At 40.0% G+C, this 21,993-nt stretch overlaps 1 protein-coding gene across 2 annotated transcripts in view; it reads right to left on the bottom strand.

Moving 5' to 3' along the window:
* Positions 1 to 10,920: 10,920 nt before the first annotated feature.
* The window catches only part of cnksr1 (connector enhancer of kinase suppressor of Ras 1), a 102,965-nt gene continuing 91,892 nt past the window's right edge, over positions 10,921 to 21,993 (bottom strand). For both annotated transcript variants that reach the window (XM_060847618.1, XM_060847617.1), the window contains exons 15-21: positions 20,576 to 20,649; positions 19,399 to 19,470; positions 19,008 to 19,078; positions 17,884 to 17,963; positions 17,052 to 17,184; positions 14,416 to 14,603; positions 10,921 to 14,316 (exon numbers count right to left, since the gene is read on the bottom strand). In XM_060847618.1, coding sequence (XP_060703601.1) covers positions 13,864 to 14,316; positions 14,416 to 14,603; positions 17,052 to 17,184; positions 17,884 to 17,963; positions 19,008 to 19,078; positions 19,399 to 19,470; positions 20,576 to 20,649 — 1,071 coding nt within the window. In that variant the 3' untranslated portion in view covers positions 10,921 to 13,863. The remainder of the gene's footprint in view (positions 14,317 to 14,415; positions 14,604 to 17,051; positions 17,185 to 17,883; positions 17,964 to 19,007; positions 19,079 to 19,398; positions 19,471 to 20,575; positions 20,650 to 21,993) is intronic.

Here is a 21,993-nt window from a genome sequence, read left to right as displayed (position 1 = left end):
ATAAATCTCTCAATTCCAATTTTAAACTTGTATGGCAGTTACAAGTACACTTGACAACTGAAGTGCCTTCTATTGTATGATATGTGGGCGGCATGGTGGCACAGTGGTTAGCACTGCTGTCTCACAGCGCCTGAGACCCGGGTTCAATTCCCGACTCAGGCGACTGACTGTGTGGAGTTTGCACGTTCTCCCCGTGTCTGCGTGGGTTTCCTCCGGGTACTCCGGTTTCCTCCCACAGTCCAAAGATGTGCAGGTCAGGTGAATTGGCTATGCTAAATTGCCCATAGTGTTAGGTAAGGAGTAAATGTAGGGGTATGGGTGGGTCGTGCTTCGGCGGGTCGGTGTGGACTTGTTGGGCCGAAGGGTCTGTTTCCACACTGTAAGTAATCTAATCTTAATATCAGGATGTCCTCAGCAATGCTAGCATGTATTTTCTGATTGTAACTTCTATTTTGAAGTTTCAGGATTTTGACAATTTTTGTCTAAATCACTATAATGTAAGACCCGGTGGTAATGGCATTACGTTAGATTTGCTACCATTGTACAGTTCCTGGTGGAATAGGATTTTGGGAAAGGTTCTGGAGCTGTGATGAGTTGCTGCAGTTCATCCTGTAGGTTGCACACACTAAAACAAAGCCACATTTCTTAGTAACAATGAAAATTTTCATAATTTCAATTAAAACTTGGGAAATGGTAGGCTGTTCTGGAAGGTTAGATCGCATGGAACCCAGGGAGAGCTGGAAAAATGGATACAATTGGCTTAATGGTAAAAAGCAGAGGATAATATTGGAGGGATGCTTGTCAGACTGGATGCCTGTGACTAGTAATGTGCCTCATGGGTCAGTGCTGGTACCATTGCTGTTTGTTATTTATATCAATGATTTGGATGAGAATGTAGAAGGCATGATTAATAAGTTTGTAGATGACACAAAAACAAGCGGTATTGTGGACAGTGAGCAAGGATCTTGATCAGATGGGGAAGTCGGCTGAGAAATGGCAAAGGAATTTAATATAGATAAGTGTGAAGTGTTGCATTTTGAAAAGTCAAATCAAGGTAGGAATTTCTTGGTGAATAGTAAGGCCTGCAGTTGTACAGGAAGTTGATGAGGCCACACTTGGAGTATTGTGTTCTGTTTTGGTCACATTGCTATAGGAAGGATGTTATTAAATTGGAAAGAGTGTAGAAGAAATTTACATGGATGTTGCCAGGACTCAAAGGACTGAGTTATCAGGAGAGGTTGGACAAGCTCGGACTTTTTTTGCTTTATCATTCCCAAAATTGAGAAATAGTTACACTACGTAAAAGGAGTGTTAGAGGTGAATATTTATGGTTAAACTGCTGAATATGCAAAGCCTTCTTCCATCCACAAAACACAAGTCTGAAAATGATTCTTTTCTTTCCCAAATGCCTTTTACAATGTCACCACATTCCAAAGTGCTGTGCAAACAATTAAGTACTTCTATAGAATAATTACAATTTGTAATGTAAGAATTTGGAATTAACAAAAAGTAAATTTGACCAGCAGTTCATCCACTAGACTCTGCCACGTGTGATGAGAGTTGTGCTTTCAGGTTTGGGCAGATCAAGTTTTCAATTTATGTGGTCTGTAAAACATTGTATTCACCTCAGCATGGTCCTCACAAAGTCTTTTAATTCTTTCTCAAATTAACCACTTCTGTCTTGGTTAATTGCAACCCAGAAACTCTCATAAGTCAATAGGGATGTTTGAAATCATCAGAGGTATCCCTAAATTCGAAAGTGTTATAAACATCAATTTTACAGGATTGTTATGTTTTGTGACTGTGGTTTTTAGGGTGTAATGAGGAAGATAATGTCACCTGTTCCAAAATCTACTTAACACAAAGCCTGGGTGGCTTGATTGTTAGAGATTAAGGGAGAGTCGAATTGTTGTTCTATGAAGAAGACACTTGGTGTTTACTTTTAGAGATGCAGGCAACAGCATGTGGACAAACAGCATTGAGATAGAGAGTGTCCAAAATTCCAGAGAAGTGTTGAAAATATTGGACAGCAAACAGTTAATTGACTTTGAGGAGGGAAGTATTTCTAAGATAACCCTGAAAACTCAGGCACAGATCTGGGGGGGGGGGGGGGAGGTGGAGAGAGAGAGAGACCTCCAAATTTTGATAGTTCTGCTTCAGAATATAGGTGGAAGATCATGCTTGGTTTGAGAAGACCGAATTAATAAGAATTTAAAACAGTGCTGGCAGTTTTTATTAGTTTGTTCTTCAGGATCTCTGAGAAAGATGGTTCTGGGGTTACTAGTTTCCGAGATAAAGAACAGAAGTTAACACTTAGGAGCTAATAATTACTTTGGATTGATTTCAGGAGTACTGAATACCTACTTGAAGGGCAATGTAACATTTGCTGTGAGAAGCTTTTGTGGCACATTGGTAGTGTCCTTAGCTCTGGGCCGGGAGGTCTGTCTAAGGCCCAACTAATCACAGCATCTCTGAACAGATTAATTAGAAAATATCTAACATTTAGTTGTGAAGTGTTTTTTTTTCTCAATTGGATTAAAAATTAGGCATATTTCACTTATGGTTTAAAGTAAAAATTCTAAGACTCCTTTGCTCAGAGCTATTCAGGCTGTTTCACATAGTCAAAGCTGAGATAGACAGATTTTTAATCTGAGGGGGAATCAAGGATTATGGGGGCAAGGAAGGAAACAAGTTGGGAATTATCAGATTGGCTTTGATTTTATTGAATGGTAGAGCAGACTTGACAGTGGAATGGCCTACCTCTGCTCCTATGTTTTGCATTTTTTACTGACCAAAGGTAATGTTTACTTAAGTGAATGTGTAATGTTACAGGAAAAGTCCTAAGATATGAGATCTTGTTGCTTATCTTTACAATTATTAATTGGAAATTGAGTGCTTATTAAAAATCTTAATAGTCTTTATGGGGATCTTAACATGAGCATCATTCTGAATCTGTAGAGTTAACCTGGTGGAACTTGTGGGATTTTTTCAATTCAAGCTTACTGTATCATAGGTGTACAACTTGATAATCTGTGTGTAAATTTAAATGAATGCAATACAAGACTTCTTTACTTCAGAAAACACTTGCTCTATATTTGTTCACTTTGACCTGTGAATTAAAGATAACCAATTGATGACTAAGATGCTTAATAGGGTTAATTTTGTACCTAATATTACAGATTTGAAATGGGCACTGATTTGACAAATTACAGACAAATTAAAAGCCAAGTACTACAAATACTGAAATTTTTAAAGAAGTGCTGGAGAAATTCAGCAGGTCTGACAGAGAGAAACACTTCAAAAATTTCAAGTATAATTTATTTCATTCCGAAGAAGAATTATATTGGACTTCAAATGTTAACCTGGTTTCTCTGCCCAGATGCTGCCAGACCTGGTGAGTTTCTCAGTGCTTTGTTTTTAATACAGAAAATTGAATTGATTACAGATTTAATAGTTTGAGAAAATAAAAAAAAGACTTTGTTTTACTTTAGCAACGAATGCTTCACTAGTAAATTGTACCATAATTCTTAAATAGATTATTAAGTTTGATCGTACAATCATCGCAAGTGGCCAGCTGCTGTGGTTTATTTTTTCATTTTCACAATGATCAATCAGGCTCTCTCCTTAAGATCTCAATCTTTCCAATAGTCTCTCACCCCTCCAATAAAGATCTGACATATTTAACATTTTATATCCTTTTGCACAAAATACTTAGTTTGATGTTGACCAGACCATTCAAATAAACTTTTCAAAAGTACAAACCCATTCTTCAAATCAGGATTTGAATCCATTTTTCTTTTACTTTCTCCAGTATTTTTCCACTGAAGCTCCTTGTAGAATCATAGAATTCCCAGTGTAGAAGCATGCCATTCAGCCCATAATGTCCATACTGACCTCCAAAGAACATCTTACACAGACGCAGCCCTTTACCTATTCCTGTAACCCTGCATTTCCCATGCCAAATCCACCAAGCCTGCATACCCTGGACACTATGGCCAGTCCACCTAACCAACAGAGGGTATCAAAAAAAAAGGAGGGAGAAGATTAAATATGAGGGTAAGCTAGCCAGTACGATAAAGGAAGACTGTAATAGTTTCTTTAGATAAATAAAAAACGAAAGAGGCAAAAGTGGCCTCATTGGACCGCTGGAAAATGATGCTGGAGAGAATAGTAATGGGAACAAGGAAATGGCTGATGATCTGAATAATTACTTCGCATCAGTCTTTTTGTTTTTTTTGTAAATATGTGTTAGCGTGAAAAAATTTTGACTTTACACAAATATAAAGTTATGAAAATATAATAAATCCCAGTATAATAAAGAAAAATGAAAATTACAATACAACTACTGCCAACTAACTACTAACCTACCCTATAATACAAAACAAAACCTAACTGTGCAAAACAGCACCAATTAATAAGTGACTAATAAAACAAAAAAACCCCAAAAGGACACACTAAAACACAAAATAGGAATGATCAGCGCAAAGCTCCCAAACAAGAGAAAGGGAGCATTGTGTATAGGTAGCTGTATTAACTCAGCAATCCCCCCTCCAGAGCCCAAGGCTCAGCAAACTTAACCATCCTGGTTAAACAAATGTCCGAGTTAAGATAGCAGACAAATCTGTATCCAAACAACTCAAAAAGGGCTGTCTTGTCTTATAAAAATGGTCTGTGTGTGGTGCACCATGTTTGTAAAACAATCCAAGGGAATGTGCTCCATAATTAATTTCTGCCATCTCAGCAAGTCCGGTGGGTTCTCAGATGCCCAATTCTTCAGAATATTTGTCCGTGCGCAGTAAGTAAGAATATTAAGTAGCTTCTTCCCATGCCCGTTTAAAGATAGTTCCTTTGGTAAACCTAAGAGAGATATTGGGTCTACTTTAACTTCTGTCCTCAAGACCCTCCCTATCTCTCCGGCCACAGTGCTCCAATAAACATGCTCCCAGACCTCATATAACTGGTTGCTATCCTGCCAGGCCTTGCCACCCAGCAAGCAATAGAGGGCATTAACTGAGAGCATACTTTTGGAACCTAGCAACAACCTCTCTGTATTGGGCTTATATGTCTCAGTGAGAAGCATAGTCGTCTTCTGGATGAAATCCCTAACTGCAAAAAAAAAATAAAAGGCCTCTGCTGTGCAGCCCGTATTTGCGGCCCAACAGCTCAAAAGACATCATAACCTCCTCCTCAATCAAGTCTCCCAAACTGGAAACTTCTCTTGCTACCCATAGTTTGAACCCTGAGTTCATTATACCTGGTCGGAACTCCGGCATACTAACTATGGGCATGAGTGGCGAAGTTTTGGATAAGCAACCCTCACTCTGATGCATCACCATCCATGCCTTGACCGTAGTAATAACTATGGGGTTCCAGCAGGGGTCCATCTCATCTTATCCATGAACAACATGTTAATAAGAGGGCACTTTGCCTGGGAGGCCTTGATGTCCAGCCATCCAGGTAACCTGGATCGTTACCTGCCCAATCGGAGACAAAGGACAACCGGAAACTCAATTGATACCTCCTGATGTCTGGGAAATCAACTCCTTGCCATCCTTGAGGCAACTGCAATTTAGCAAGTTTGATGAGGGACCACCCACGACATCAAAGGAACTAAACCAACCTATAAGTTTCTGCAGGGTTGACCTGGGCAACATTGTAGGAAGCATGCACATGGGATAAAGCAGACATGGAAGGACATTTATCGTAATGAGCTATTCGGCCCAACCGTGAAATTGGAAGAGCTTCCCATTTCTGGAGATCCCGCCTGATATTGTTGAACAAGTGACTGAAGTTAGTCCAAAATAACCGATCAAACATGGGGGTATCGGAACTCCACCCGTGACCACTTAAAAGGGAACCTAGGGACACCTTCAATCTCTGGCACTTCCTTGAGGTTCCCCAAAGGCATAGTCTCAGATTTTGCAAAGTTGTTCTTATATTCTGAAAAAGCCCCAAATGAATTAATACATTGTATCAGATGGTGTACAGAGGTTATCAGATTCAATAAAAACGGCAGGTCATCATCTGCGTACAGTGTAATCTTGTGTACCCTAGACCTGACTTGCGGAGCGGTTATGTGGACATTCTGACGAATGGCCTCTGCCAGCGGCTCTATCACCAATGTAACAGTAACGGTGAAAGGGGGCAACATTGACTACCCTTACCAATCCTAGAGTTCCCAGACTTCACCCTGTTAGTGATGACCATGGCCAGAGGGTGCCAATATAAAACCTCCACCCATCTAGCAAAGACCTCACCCAACCAAAACCGCTCTAAGACATAAAAGAGATATGGCCATTCCACTCGATCAAATGCTTTCTCTACAACCAAGGAAAACACCAACCCCTGAATCGAATGTTGCTGACATACTTGGACCATATTCAGCAACCTTCTAATATTATTAGAAGACCTATGGCCCCATTATAAAACCTGTCTGGTTCTCTTTAACATTATGGGGCAACACCTTCTCCAATCTCAGTGCCAAGATCTTAGACAGAATTTTGAAATCTGTATTTAATAGAGATGGGCTTGTATGAGGTACAATCCTCAGGAACCTTCCCCTTCTTGAGAATGAGAGATATATTAGATCCTCTCAAAGATGGTGGTATGCATTCATGCATATAGGAGTGATTGTACATCTCCAATATCAGCCTTGACAGAATCCCTATAAACTTCAAGGTTTGTGCGAAGATTTGTAGCTCGGGTGCTCGTTGTTGTGGTTCTGTTCACCGAGCTGGAAGTTTTTATTGCAAACGTTTCATCCCCTGGCTAGGCGACATCATCAGTGCTCTGGAGCCTCCTGCGAAGCGCTTCTTTGATGTTTCTTCCGGTATTTATAGTGGTCTGTCCTTGCCGTTTCCGGGTGTCAGTTTCAGCTGTCCGCTGTAGTGGTTGGTATATTGGGTCCAGGTCGATGTGTTTGTTGATGGAGTTTGTGGATGAATGCCATGCCTCTAGGAATTCCCTGGCTGTTCTCTGTCTGGCTTGCCCTATGATAGTAGTGTTTTCCCAGTCGAATTCATGTTGCTTGTTGTCTGCGTGTGTGGCTACTAGGGATAGCTGGTCGTGTCGTTTCGTGGCTAGTTGATGTTCATGTATGCGGATTGTTAGCTGTCTTCCTGTTTGTCCTATATAGTGTTTTGTGCAGTCCTTGCATGTATTTTGTAAACTACATTAGTTTTGCTCATGTTTGTGCAGTCCTTGCATGGTATTTTGTAAACTACATTAGTTTTGCTCATTAGTTTCCCCCCCCCCCCCCCCCAATTGTAGCTTCAGGTGTTCTCACCATCAAGATGGGTTTCCTGCAATAGAGCGATATCAACCCTTTCCTTCTTAAGGCGAGAAAGCACTTTTTCCCTTTTAACAGGTGAATTACTTCCCTTGATGTTCCAGGTGCACCATTTAACAAGACACTTAGCCATATCCCTTTTCAGAGATCCTTGAATTGTCAGGAGGGAGAACCCTGCATACAATGCGCTGAGCACAAGTAAATAAAGACTCATAGAGTTGCAGAATTGTGTATACAAAAATTACTCTATCATAACTATGAACAACTATTGCTACCAAAAAACTACAAAGAAAACCAACAATAAAATCTTGAATGGGAGACTCTCTCCCCTGGCCGTAGAGGGCACTCAACCTACCCATCCCCTTCTTCATGGCTCCTTCAAGCCTGGACTGTGCCCCGGCCTTAAGCAAAAAAAACTAAACAAGGAGATGATCCTTAAGTCAACAAAAAAAGTTGTCCATCTCCAGTTCCATGTCACTCCTACTTGTGACTAAAAGAACAAAAAAGGGAGACAACAGAGGACACCCACAAAATTTCCCATGATAAAATCCATTTATAAAAAATATAATAGAAACAGCATATTTCAAGATTCTTTCTTAAATTAGGGAAAGCGGAAGAAAGAAAGGGAAAACCGGGAAAGAAGGAAAAGAGGATGAACATGTGTGGAAGTGCACGAAGAACAGACGGGGATGGTGTACGAGCCCAGACCTGTGCACTACAATTCGATGGGCCCCTTCAATCTGCAGCCAGCTGGACTCGGCTCGAAGGTCTAGGAACTGCAGCAGCCAGTTTTCAAAGAAGCTGACGGCTACCCATCTTCTTCACCCTCCGGGAGCTCGACAATCCAAAGATTCGTCCTTTGACCTCGATTTTCGAGGCCATCAACCTGGTCTCATAAGGCCGCACCTCCCGTTTCAGTACCTGGATCCAATCGGATGAGGGCTCGATCACTGCTTCCAAAACTGTGGTTCAACCCTCCATCTCCTCCATCCACTCCCCAAGGCCCTGGAGCTCCCATTCATGCTTTTGTACCATGGACTGATGCATTGGACCTGGGCATGGATCTCCTCAATCGCAGCCCCAACCTTCGAGGTAAGTCTCGCCATTGCCACTGCCAATTCCTGTGAGTCTGTCAGGTTCCCGGGGGTTCGGGAGAAGCCGCTGCTGCGGCCTATGGTGTGCCCGGTGGTGCAGGGGAGTGTCCTCCCTGCTGCTGTTTGCTCGCTCCTTTTCCTTTTGGGATCCTTCCCTCTCCCAAATGTTAACAAATATGTGTTCTGCAAGGTTTTAAACCAATACTTTCTCCACATATGTTGGCCAGGGATGGCGAAAAACACCAATATGCCTTGGTTGTTAGGCAGTCATCCACAGCAGTTCTACAGAATTGCCGCCATCTTGCTGGGTCATCGCGTCAGTCTTCACGGTGCAAGACACAAATAATATCCCAAAAGTTCAACAGAATGAAGAGGCAGAGCTGAGTATGGTGGCCATCACAAAGAAGGTACTAGAAAAACTGAATGGCCTAAAGGTGGATAAATCACCAAGACCAGATGGACGACACCCCAGGGTTTTAAGGGAGATAGTCGAAGAGATAGTGGAGGCATTAGTGGTGATCTTTCAGGAATTGCTAGAGTCAGGGAGGGTCCCAGTGGACTGGAAAATTGATAATGTGACACCTCTGTTTAAAAAGGGTGTAAGGCAAAAGACAGAAAATTACAGACCGATTAGCCTAACTCGGTTGTGGTTAAGATCCTGGAATCCATTGCGAAGGATGAGATTTCTGAATACCTGGAAGTGTACGGTAAAATAGGGCAAAGTCAGCATGGTTTCATCAAGAGGAGGTCATGCCTGACAAATCTACTGGAATTCTTTGAGGAAGTAATGAGCAGGTTAGACCAAGAAGAACCAATGGATCTATCTACCTGGACTTCGTGAAGGCCTTTGAGAAGGTGCCACACAGGAGGCCACTGAGTAAGATAAGGACACATGGTGTTAGAGATCAGGTGCGAGCATAGATAGAAGCCTGACTGTCTGGCAGAAGGCAGAGAGTGGGAATAAAAGGGTCTTTCTCAGGATGGTAGCCGGTGACAAGTGATGTACTGCAAGGCTCAGTTTTGGGACCACAACTTTTCACTTTATACATTAACAATCTAGATGAAGGAACCATAGGCATTCTGGCTAAATTCTCAGATGATACAAAGATAGATAGAGGGACAGGTAGCATTGAGAAAGTGGGGAGGCTACAGAGGATTTAGGCGGGTTAGGACAGTGGGCAAAGGAGTGGCAGATGGAGTAAAACATGGTAAAATGTGAGGCCATGCACTTTGTTGGGAAGAATAGAGGCATGGACTATTTTCTAAATGAGGAGAAAATTCAGAAGTCTGAAGTGCAAAGAGACTTGTGAGTTCTAGTCCAGGATTCCCTCACAGTAAACTTGCAGATTGAATCAGTAGGCAAATGCAATGAAGGAATTCATTTCGAGAGTACTTCAATATAAAAGCAGGGTTTGTGCTTCTGAGGGTCTAGCCAGGCCACATTTAGAGTAATGTGTGCAGGAAGGATGTACTGACTCTGGAGCGTGTTCAGAGGAGATTCACGAGAATGGTCACAGGAATGTGACACCTTTGTTTAAGAAGGGAATAAGGCAAAAGACAGAAAATTACAGACCAATTCGCCTAACTCACTCATGGGTAAGCTTAATATATGAGGAATGTTTGAGGATTCTGGGTCCAGATGGAGACTCTGGGTCTAGACTCTTGATGGAGTTTAGAAGGATGAGGGGAGATCTAATTGAAACTTACAGAATACTACTGGACAGAGTGGATGCTGGGAAGATTAGCAGGAGAGGCTAGGACCCGAGGGCACACCTTAGAGTAAAGAGAAGACCTTTTAGAATGGAAATTGGCAGCTAGAGAATGGTAAATCTATGGAATTTATAGCCATAGAAGGCTGTGGAGGTCAAGTCATTGAGTGTAATTAAGACTGAGATAGATAGGTTCTTGATTGTCAAGGGGATCAAAGGTTACGGGGAGAAAGCGGGAGAATGGAATTGAGAAACTTATCAGTCGAAATTGAATGGCAGAGAGGACACGATGGGCTGAATGGCCTAACTTCAGCTCCTATATCTTATGGTCCAACCTGAATATCTTTGGACTGTGGGAGGAAACCCACAAAACACAGGGAGAATGTGCAAACTCCATCCAGTCAACCAAAGCTGAAATCGAACCCAGGTCTCTGGCGTTGTGAAGCAGCATTGCTAACCACTGAGCCACTGTACCACTCAGTTTTCTAGAAAAAGATGTTGATATTATTGGAACACTATGCTTCACATTTAACCAAGGTTTAGTCTTCAAAAGCTAAAATATTCATAACTCTCAGGTCTGCATTATTTCTGTTGTTTATTTTGATAGCATTGGTTTTCATTTGGCTTTGCAAGTTAAAGTTTTAATAAAATTAATGAAGAACTTCTTTTTTAATTTCCCAAGACATGTTGGTTGAACGTTATGCACAAAATTGTCAAAAGGTTTTTGTCCTACAATGTACATACTGCATTGCACACTCCAGTGTTCAATCCAGAGACCGAACACTCAACCCCCTTAAAGTTGAGAACCAAAAGAAAACAAGGTAGGCTATTTTTAAAATATTTTCAGGTTTATTAAAGTAAAATAAACACTGCATAAAGTTAAATTATTTTCCGGTAGCAACTATTTTGTATTATCAAATCACTCAAAGTCAATAGATTAATATTTCTAAGTAATATAGATGAGGAGCATTCATTGACTATAACTATTTGTCCTGAAAAGATGGCCAACTGTTTTGCTTTGGAGGGTATTGAGAGTCAACCCATAGTATGAGCATCTGGGCTAATGACAGAAAGATCCCTTCTCTGAATGTTATTTGTGAATGCAATTCAATGTACGATTTACTGCGGTCAACTTCATAACTGCCATGTCATGTTTTGAATACTTAAGTTCTGGATACCTTGACCATTATAATATTTTGTTTTGTATAGTGTATCTAACTGTAGTCAGGAGTTAGCCAGTCACTAGTCTCCAAAGTATTCTCCAATCCTTTTTATGATTTGACCTAACACATACCCAAGACTTATTCACAGACCAGACTCATGCAGGAAAGCAGCAAGAGACTACTGCTGCCCATGAAACTGTACGTAATTGGATTACCTAGGATATGTGGCACAGAAACAGGCAATTTGGCCCAACCAGTAAATGCCATCGTCATGCTCAATTTTTGCCATCCATTTCTCATTATCTAAAATCTATCATAGTAAGCAGTATTCTCTTCTCCTTCATATGCTTTTCTAGTGACCCCTTAAATACTATACCATTCTTTTCAATCGTGGTGGAAAAATCCACACTCTAAGTTTCATGAGCATTATTTTTGAATTTCTTAGTGACTACCTTGTATTCAATTAGGCTCTTCCTGCTAAGGGGAAACATTCCCTTTGTAAAAATGCTATTTAAAACTTGGTGTAATTTAAAAAATTTAAAGAACCTCTGTTAGGTCACCAAAAAGGTGGACGGCACTTTGTGCATATATATGCACAATGATCCAAGTTGAGGGAGTCCTCAAATTACAGAGGCAACAATGGACAAAACATTATAGTATCAAAAAGTAAAAAATGCTTCAAAATCAGTGAATACAGGAAAGGTTCCAGGTGTACATGAAGCAACAACAGAACTTCGAAAAGCCTCCGGAGAAACAGAGTTAGAAGCGATAATAGAAATTACAGGAGTTTAGAAAAGGGATCAAGTATGCCTACCAAAAAGACAAAGTGATAGTACAATGGAATACATTAGAAAAAGTAGAGTAGAGATTGAAGTAAACAGTGTCATTCTGGAACAAGTAGATAAGTTTGTCGCTTTAGGACAAATAATAACTGAAGATGGCAGTATATGTTGAATTAGAGATCACCAAAGTGATTGCAAGGATGTGTTAACAGAAAAGCTCAAGATACACTGTATCCACTCTTCTATTTGCCTCAGAAACATGGACAATCATACAAAGATTTGTTGAAGAACATGGAGGCCCTTGAAATATGGATGCCAGGATGAACGCTAAAAATTCCACAGTCAAACCAAAAACAAATGAGATGTATGAAATTGAAAGAGCAAAGAAAACTCTTAGGAATGACATCCAGACAAGAAAATGTCAGTATTTCAGCTATATATTTAGAACTGAAACAATCTCCTCCAGAAGGCAAAGTGGAGAAGGCAGCAGAAATGATAGATGTCAGAGTGATTGCTGACAAGCTGCAATAGATGAGCGAAGCTAGCACAGAGTAAGTGACGCATACCATGATAGATCTCCTGACAGGAGTAGTTACAAACAGCAGCAATAGAATTAGGTCACTGCTCACCCTTTTTTTTGAGACAATAGACACAGCCTGTTAATCCTTTATACGTAAACTCACCGATTTGTTTCCTTGTTTATCTATTCCACACCTTCTCCAATGCCTCTACACCCTTTTTATCAGAGTGAATTGTTTCTTTATGGAATTAGGAAGGAGAGAGAATAAGAAGTTGCAGAATTAAACAGGAATTGCACCAAACAGAATATCTTCAGCATAAAGTTTAGGAGAATTCAAAGGTTCAAAGCAATTCTTTAAAGAGTAGAGTAGTGAAGCATAGTCTTTAGAGGCAAATATTTTCTGACAAGTGTGGGAAATGCCTAGCTACATGAATCTTCCAAGCAGGGAGGAAAATACAATTTTTGACAACCGTTCTCTTATGTTAGCTGGTCTCACCTGGTTTAGTTTCAAGTATACTAATATTGGACTCAGTGTCAAGGATAGAATCACTACAATGTGGAAGCAGGTCATTCAACTCATTGAGTCTACTGAACCTCTGAAGAGCACCCCGCCCTATCCTCCTAACCCTGCATTTCACTGCTAAACCATCTAGCCTACACATCCCTGCACACTATGGGCAATTTAGCATAGCCAATCCACCTAACCTGCACATCGTTGGACTGGAACGGAACTGAAGTATCTGAAACCCATGCAGATACTGGGAGAATGTGCAAACTCCACACAAACAGTCACCTGAGACTGGAATTGAATCCAGGTCCCTACATTGTGAGGCAGCAGTGCTACCCACTGTGCCACCCTTGGTTAGCAATAAGATAAAGGACAGGAAAATCGGGCACAGCATCCTTTTCTAATCACAATCCGGCAGTTTGCACTGAATCTGCACGTGAATATCAAGTGAATACAGAGGAACCTCAATTATCCAAAGGACACAAGTGGGGAATATTTCGTTCGGTTAATTGAATTTCAGATAATTGAATGTTGGATAACATAGTTTAGTCAAGCATTAGGACATTGCGATCTTGCCGGATAATTAGATATTCAGATAATTGAATGCCGGATAATGGAGGTTCCTCAGTATAGGGTCATGCTTAATAAGGATATTTTCAGTGAAATACTCTTAAGAGACCCAGGAACATTTGTACTGGGAGCTTGCCAAATTTGTTCATCAGGACAATAACTTCTGAATAAACAATGCTTAGCTCCATACTCATACATAGGGGTTCATTTCTCTCATTTCTTATTGATCTTAAGGCTGCCACAGTTCATCTCTTGAGCTGTTAGATGATTTGGGGCAGTTTGGATTCCTGTCTGTGCCAGATTCGAGTTGGCAATTCAGCCCTTCTATGTAACTGTCTTCTCCAATTCCCAATTGTACAGATGCACCATCTGTATAGACTCCTTTTCTGTTCCCCAATTCCACATCAGACATGGATGTTGAGATTTCTGCTGATATTGGTTCCATATCGAAACAAGATAAAGGATTTCCTGAGGCGCTCATTGCCATTTCTGTCATAATTGCTCCTGGTTCAGGAGCTGACTGCTTGGCCCTCTCTTTCCATCCTTCAGTTGCAAGCTGCTCAACCTTCCGGATGTCTGCCAGTAGCTCCTGATTTTCTTCTTTCCATATTCGGAACTTTTCCGCTGTTAAATTTGGATCCTGCAGGATCTTATTAATGGCTTGTAAATCTACCATCTTTGCCTGAAAGTAGCCAAACAATAAGGGTTAGTGATTGCTATAACAAATTTCAAATATCACAATGTAGACAAACCACACAATGGTATTATTCTAATCACATGCCTTCAGTGTGCTCTGCAGTGTTCTCAGATAATGTGCTTTCTCATTGATGATGGGATTCTTGTTTCGTCTGATGAATGACCAATGATAATCTTTCCGAAAAGGCTGCTCCTTACCGATCAGTGACACACCTTCCCGCTGCAAGACTCTTATTAATGTCTCCAGTTCATCATTTGAACTTTGACCAGGTTCTAAAAATAGATGGACAGAAACATCAGTAAGCTCCCATAGCAAACACTGGAAAATCTTCTGTTTCCCTAACAGTTGTATTGACTGGAAAGACAAGGTCCTTGAAATGCTTTTGGGGCTTTTATTTAAAATAAACCACTTTATCAAAATTGATCCCTATGAATGCACTACCATATCCCTGGAAAACCCAAATATGTTATTAACATGAGATCCATAACTGACTTATGGCTGCCTTGAATGAATTCAAAATGAGCAAAATTCCAATAAGTTGATCAGTCACTATTAGAAGAAACTAAACCTTAATTAATCATGTGGAATTTTTTTTTAGGTGTGAACTACAAAATTGGAAGTGGCAGAAATTAGTGATCTTGGGGAGACAGACATCTATTGGTAAATTCAATGCAAGGCTTCCACTGAAGCTGCTCTGGAATTGGTCCACACTCAACAAGCAGTAGTCCTGTCAAAATTGTGCTTCTTCTGGTAAATAGATTTTTCCCACATTCCCCCAATGTGCTAATATTGGGGTCCACTTCAATAGGTGGTGACCATTTACATGTACCTCACCTAAGCTTATTTTCCATCTATACATGTAAACAATGAATGCTAGGAAATGATTTAACAATACTCGGACAGCAATAACAGCTCAATGCAATCCTCTCTTTGTGCAGGGCAGCAGGTCAAAGGAAAAGGAAGGGGCTGTGGATAGATATTGGTGTTGGTGGGGGGCATAAGGTGGTTCCAGGGTCAATAAACAGGAAACAAAAAAGGATCAATTTTGCTTAGGTCCTGGCTCCGATTAGATCAATAAGAGTGGAATCAAGTGGTGGTAGTCCCACTGTTGGATGATGGGAGTGGATGTTTCTCTTTAGTCACTCATGGGAGGTGAGCTTCGCTGTTAAGATCAGATTTATTATCCATCCTGAATTGCCCATGAAAGAAATGATGAAACGCTTTCAATATTGTCTGTGAGAGTACTCCCATAGTTGTTTCAGGTATTTGATCCAGCAACAAGAAAGGAACAGCAATATATTTCCTTGGAAGGGCAGTTATTTAACTTGCAGGGGAGCTTTGAGATGATATTCCAATCTACCTGTTAACCTTGTCCTTCTAAGTGGTAGTGTGCTTGGGAGTTGCTGTTTAAAAGATTTAACAGGTTTCTGTAGCCACATTGTGCTGGCATTGGGAGGATTGAGTCTTTAAAATGGTGAATTTGGTGCCTCAAATGTACTTGCTGTGTTGAGCTTCAGGAATTGTTAGAGTTCCATTTATTCAGGCAAGTGTATAGTGTTCCATCATGTTCCTGACTTATACTTTTGGAGGTGGTGTTAAGGTTTTGGGGAAACAGGAGATGAGTCATTTATTGCAGAATACTAAGCATTCAAACTGCTTTATAGGTCATAAAGCTGGTTACTATATTGCTAGCAATAATGACCCCTAAGATATTGATAGTAAAGGTTTCATTGTTGATAATGTAATTTAATAACAGAGGAAGTTGTTAGACTCTCTTTTTGAGATGGTCACTGCCTAACACTCGAGTGGGGCAAATGGTACTTAACAGTTATCAGCCCAAACATGGATGATGTCCAAGTTTGCTGCACATGTGTACAAACTGCTTCATTAGTCAGGGAATTATGAACACAACTGTACCACTTTGTAACTGTTCGTGAACATTCCCATTTCTGATGTTATTATGGAAAAAAGCTCATTGGGTAAGTTTATGAAGATCATTGTGTTTACGACACTGGAACTATCTTTCTTTGTGTTAGGTATGGCTCTAAATAGTGAAGTGGTTTCTCTCCGATTTATATCAACTTCAATTTTACTGATTCCTTGTTTTCAAATTCGGTCAAATACTGCCAATGTTAAAGGAAGTCACTTTAGCCTCTACAATCCAGGTCTTTTTTCCATATCTGGAGGAAGATTGTAATGTGTTCTGGAGCTGAGTCTGCCTCACTGAATCCAAAGGAAGCTCTTGTGAGCATACTACTTGTGCATAAGTGCCACTTAACAATGTTGTTGATGACTCCTACCATCACTTTGCTGAGGTTTATGAGGAAGCTGATGGGATGGTAGATGACTAAATTGGACTTGTCTTACTTTTCTGGATAGGACACATTTGGAAACTTTGGCAGATAGATCCCCCAATTGTAGCTGTTTTCAAAGTTGAACCAGAAGCTCATATCATCATTTGTGTTAAGGGTTAGAAGACAGAAACAGTAGCACTGACCCTGAGGTACAGAGGCAAGGAATGAGATAGAATGCAAGGGAGGAATTGATTGATGAGGAATGGAAAATGTTTAATTTGTCAGTGAAAAAAATCCATGCAATATGAGAGTATGGAAAGTGGATAAAGGCAAGTAGACTCTTCCAGAGATTATCTTGAAGAAATGAGATTTTCTTGAAAGACACATTATATCAGCAGCTTTGAGAATTTGTCCAATTGTTCCTACCTGGAAAAAGCTTTCTCTCCTTACTGGGGCTGGATGGCGCACTAAGACGGCCAGTGTCTCCACTGCATCCAACTTGTCCATAGTTACCTGAGGAATGTCTGAATCGTTCTATAGGTGAAAGATCATTGCTCTTCTACAAACAAATGGAGGCATGATTCGTTGTGACAATTATTAACTACTAAATCGTTGTAACAATTATTAGCTACTGATTTGACTAAATACTTATGAAAAAATGTTATTGTTGATGAATTAAGCATTTTCAAATCTCTAACAACTAATTCCTTCCATCTTCCTTTCTTCCTTTTTTCTACTCCTTCCCTCCGTTATCCCTTTGGAAAGGCAGGTTAAGTAGCAAATCATGACCATCAAATATTCCCCATGTATGAACATCAGGTAATGCTAAACATTAGGCCTGTTTTTGAATATTCTATCAATACTCTCAATATATTGTCATACATGGAGATTGATTGCAAGACCAAGGTCTCAGGGAGGAATTGGTATCTACAGAACACTACCCTGATAGGGAATAACAACTTTTGGAACATTCAAGAGAATAATGGGAGTGGGGGAAAAGAGAAGAGGGCAGAGACTATGACGTATTGACTAGTCAGATCAGAAAGAGACTGGATTTCATCCTGTGGACAGTGCATTGCATTGATATTACCTATGTCAGATATTACCTAATCCCTGCAAGCCCCTGCCCCACAGCATCTTTTACACCAGCCGGTATCAACTCTAGTATTCTTGATCCTGTCCTTCTTTCAGCTCACATTGAAGTGTCGAATGTTTTCTTTGCCTATTTTCTAACCACTTCAACTCTGAGTGTACTTACAAGGTAGGATTTGGATCGAGGAGTGCCAGGTATTTCTGGAGAATCATCACATTCTTCAGTCTCTGTCTCACTCCAGCAGTCTGTAGCAAAACAGGTAATCAGTTTTAACAAAAGCAAAATCAAACACAACGTCATTTTTTTAAATACAAGTTTGGGAGTGCAATGGAGCTACACTCAACATAGATGGTATTACATCTCCCTCCTTTGGCAACAAAATGTGTTACAACAAAGAATATACATTTTAACTCCAGTCCCCGCGAGAACATTAACCCTGATCTAACCTTATCTTAGATAAAGCAAAGATTGATTCTATAATTTCTAATGGACGACCAGTGGCTCAGTATATTCAATAAGGAGCTGGCCAAACAGACTAGGAAATTCTCAGCAAATTCTGAATTAAAGATTCTTGCTAGATAAGTGATTAGCAAAAGGTAAGATTCTAAATCCAATCAACTCCTAAAGTTCACACTGTTGGCTCACAGACAGTGGCCACTTGGGTGAGATACCGGAGAAAGTATCCATAGCATATGGAATCTATACTTCAGTGAAAGTCAGTAACATCAGCAAAAGGTTGGGTATTGTGTGTGGGAAGGGTAGAGAACAATTTATCTGTGGGTCTGCACTGATCTGTATTGCCAAATTGTATAAATAAACATGCCTGGAAAAGATAGTTAGTTTTAGGGATAGTTAATGGGTAGCAATCGGATTTCTGAATTACAAAGTCATGGGTTTAAGCTCCACTTCTGGGACTTGAGCACTTTATGTATGTTGGCACTACAGTGAACTCGATAAGAACCTAAAAACCTGTCCATGTTTCAGTATCAAGCAGAGCAAAGTATCTATTCAAAGATTTATTTATTTATCTTATTTATTGTTATCGCACAATTTGAATGTCTGTAATTGAACACACAATATTGAATGCACTATCTTATCAAATATAAATTCAAAGAGGTTTCCTTTTCCAGTGGATATTTGCTTCTGACATGAACCAATATCTCTGAATCATTAAAGAATTGTGCAGCAATTGCTGGGCCCCAGTTCCTTCTACATTCAACACACGCATTTTATTTATTCAAAGTTGGGGTAGGAACTCTCTGGAAATCTTTCTGCCAAGAGCTTCTTACCTTCCTCTTTGTTTTCAGAGGATTTTTCAGTTTTGTACTTTTGAATGGCACTGATGAGACTGTTAATCCACCTGTATATAAAGAACAGAGTTAGGGGTAAAGGCACCACCCACTGCACTGAGCAAAGAAAGCACAGCAAAGGATGTGGTCATCGCTGAACTATGGTGTGTTAGCACTAACTTGGGATTTGTTTCATAGAATACAGGGCTGCAAGAAGCCATCTCCAGCCACACATCAAGGGCAAAAACTCTAGGCACATTTATTATATTACAGGAGATAGGATGAGTATTTCCCACTCTGGATGTTCAATTTAGTCTTCTTTTAGTACATGACATACAATGTTAAGAGTTTACAATAATACCACTTTAGCTATATCAAGAGCACTACTTACTTCCTCATTTCATCCACATTGTCTGCTGAAAAGACAAAGGACTTGAACTTGTGGTGACAAAGCTGGAATACACTGTAGAAAGAAATGAAGACAGTTTGACTAAAAATTAAAACAGACAGGATGACCTCGCCATCATCATACCAACTCTCTATGACTCTGCAAGCTCCACAATCATATTGCGTTCACTCCCCTCTTATTGAATTTTGAAGAGTGTACAGAGAAGATTGATCAGAATTAGAATGAGAAATTGTGAAGAGATTAGAATCAGAACAGGGATGGTTAAAAGTATAAATAGATTTCACTGCAGCAAAAAGGAAGCATTAGTAACCAGAGAGAAAAGCAAATTTAAGATAAATGGAAACATTTTAGAAAGAAATATAGATTTTGTTTTATTCAAGGAGTTATGATAATCTGGATAAATGCTTAAAAAGGAGAAATTTTCAGGGCGAAGGAGAGAACACAGAAGAATGGGAGTAAATAGTTACCTCTTTCAAAGTGCCAACAGTAGCAAGGTAGATTAAATGGTTGTTTTCCAATGTTGCAGGAGCCACTGTATGTGGATCAGTAATAGAGATCGTAGCTGATTATTCTTTTCTGTATCTACCCCAGTGATATTGAGATGAGCACAGGCTAGGTATCTGCTCTGCATGACTTGGTGCCACTTTGGGAGTCATTGATCTATCAGTTAAAAGAATACTTTCTGCACTTCTGAGGAGGAAAATCGAGCAGGAACTAAATTCTGGAATCCAAGAAGATTCAGGCCAATCCAAACTTCCCCATATTTCAGCATCTTTATGACATTGAATGCTATTGTCTAGATTTTGACAGAAACTCCTAAACTATCAGTCAATGATTTCATACAAATCATGGAGAGAAGCATCCCCTATCAGTTTTCAAAGATCTTTGACACGATGGTATCAGCAGTCATTGACATTATAGCTACTTTGGTGAAGAATGTACACACACCCTCCCCAATTCTAGATAATTCTGTTGCCCTTGTCACTTCTCCTTAGTTACCTGTCAACTGTAGTCAAGACAACTATCATGCAGTCTGTTAGCCAAATTCGTACCAATGTTTGGGGAGCATTATTCCTCTGACCACTGGATCACACCACCTTACCACTTACATTCATTCATGTGCACAACATAAAAAGGGGAGAGGGTTTCAGAAACTTACAATTTTCTCTTGTGCTCTCCAGCTGCCTCCACAGAGTACGAAATCAATTTGATTAATCCTTCAGCTTTCTCATCCTATCAGGAACCACAAACAAGTTATTCGGAAACAAGCATTAATTTACTTGAATTTGCTTCACCCCTTTCTTTTCAGTCTTACAATTCAGCCAACCGATTTTCCTCTGATCCTTTTAAACATGCAACATCTAATCTTTTTTTTACTGCCAGAACAAAAAACACCACACCAAACCAGTGAAAACATTTCTCCCTCTCCATCCCATCCCAGCAAAACATGTACTCTGATCTCAGTGCAAAAAGAAAGAAATCACTCATCCTCTATACCAACTAATTGAGAGTGGACTTCATTAGAATTCCAGTCTCAATTATAGCTGGTCAGTGAAGAAAGGAATAGAAACAGGAAGATGTCAGGGAACTCAATTCCTAATGGAATGGGAATGAGTAGCACTATTTACTGACATACAAACCGCACCAGGGTATGAAACAACTCCTGTAATGTGTGACCAATAACTACAGTGATCTCGAAATGCCAGTCAAACGTTAAAGAATGGATGCCAGGAGTTCAGGAGTGAGAGTTGTGGGAATACTCAATGGACACTGGCCAGACTAATCACTGAAATTTACAACCGTGATCATCACGTTATTCATTTTTCACATTCATGGATTACTGCTTGTTGAATCTATTTCTTAATTTGATCTTGAATTGCTCTATCCCAAACAATGCTGAAGAAAAGAAATTCAGGAGAGCAGCCTCATCTGCAGTGTAAACATGATTTCATCCAGAGCTCCCCTCAGCCCACAGATACAGTTTTTACAAAATATTCACAGGATGTGGGCATTGCTGGCTTGTCCATTGTTTATTACTATCCCTTATTCTTTTTGAGAGGGTGTTGCTAAGTTGCCTTCCTGAATCATACCCTGTAGTGCTGTTAAGGAGGAAGTTACAGGAATCTGACCAAGCAACAGTGAAGGAACAGCAATATTGTTCTATGTCACATGGTGTGTGTTTTTGAGGGCAACTTGCGATTGTGATGGCGATTGTGTTCCTATGCATCTCTTATCCTTTATATGGTCAATGTTGTGGGTTTGGAAGGTATTGGGCTTCATGGGTTAAATTAGGAGGAGAGATTAGGCCTGTTTTCTCTGGAATTTAGAAGGTAAAGAGGTCATCTGATTGAAGTTTTAACTGGAAAAGACAAGGTTGATAAAGGTAAACTATTTTCACTGGTTCAGGATACTTGAATTAGGGGGCATACTTTGAAAATTAGTGCTGGACCATTCAGGAGGGATGTTCGGAAGTACTTCTACACAAAAAGTGGTAGATGTTTGGAACTCTCTTCCACAATTGAGAGTGAATGGCAGGATCAGTTTAAATCTGAGCAATATTTTTTTGTTAAAGCAAAA

This window comes from Hemiscyllium ocellatum, chromosome 30 (assembly GCF_020745735.1).
Source record: "Hemiscyllium ocellatum isolate sHemOce1 chromosome 30, sHemOce1.pat.X.cur, whole genome shotgun sequence".
Lineage (NCBI taxonomy): Eukaryota > Metazoa > Chordata > Chondrichthyes > Orectolobiformes > Hemiscylliidae > Hemiscyllium > Hemiscyllium ocellatum.
The sequence above is the reverse complement of the archived record's forward strand: the minus strand, read 5'-3'. Positions and strand labels throughout refer to the sequence as shown.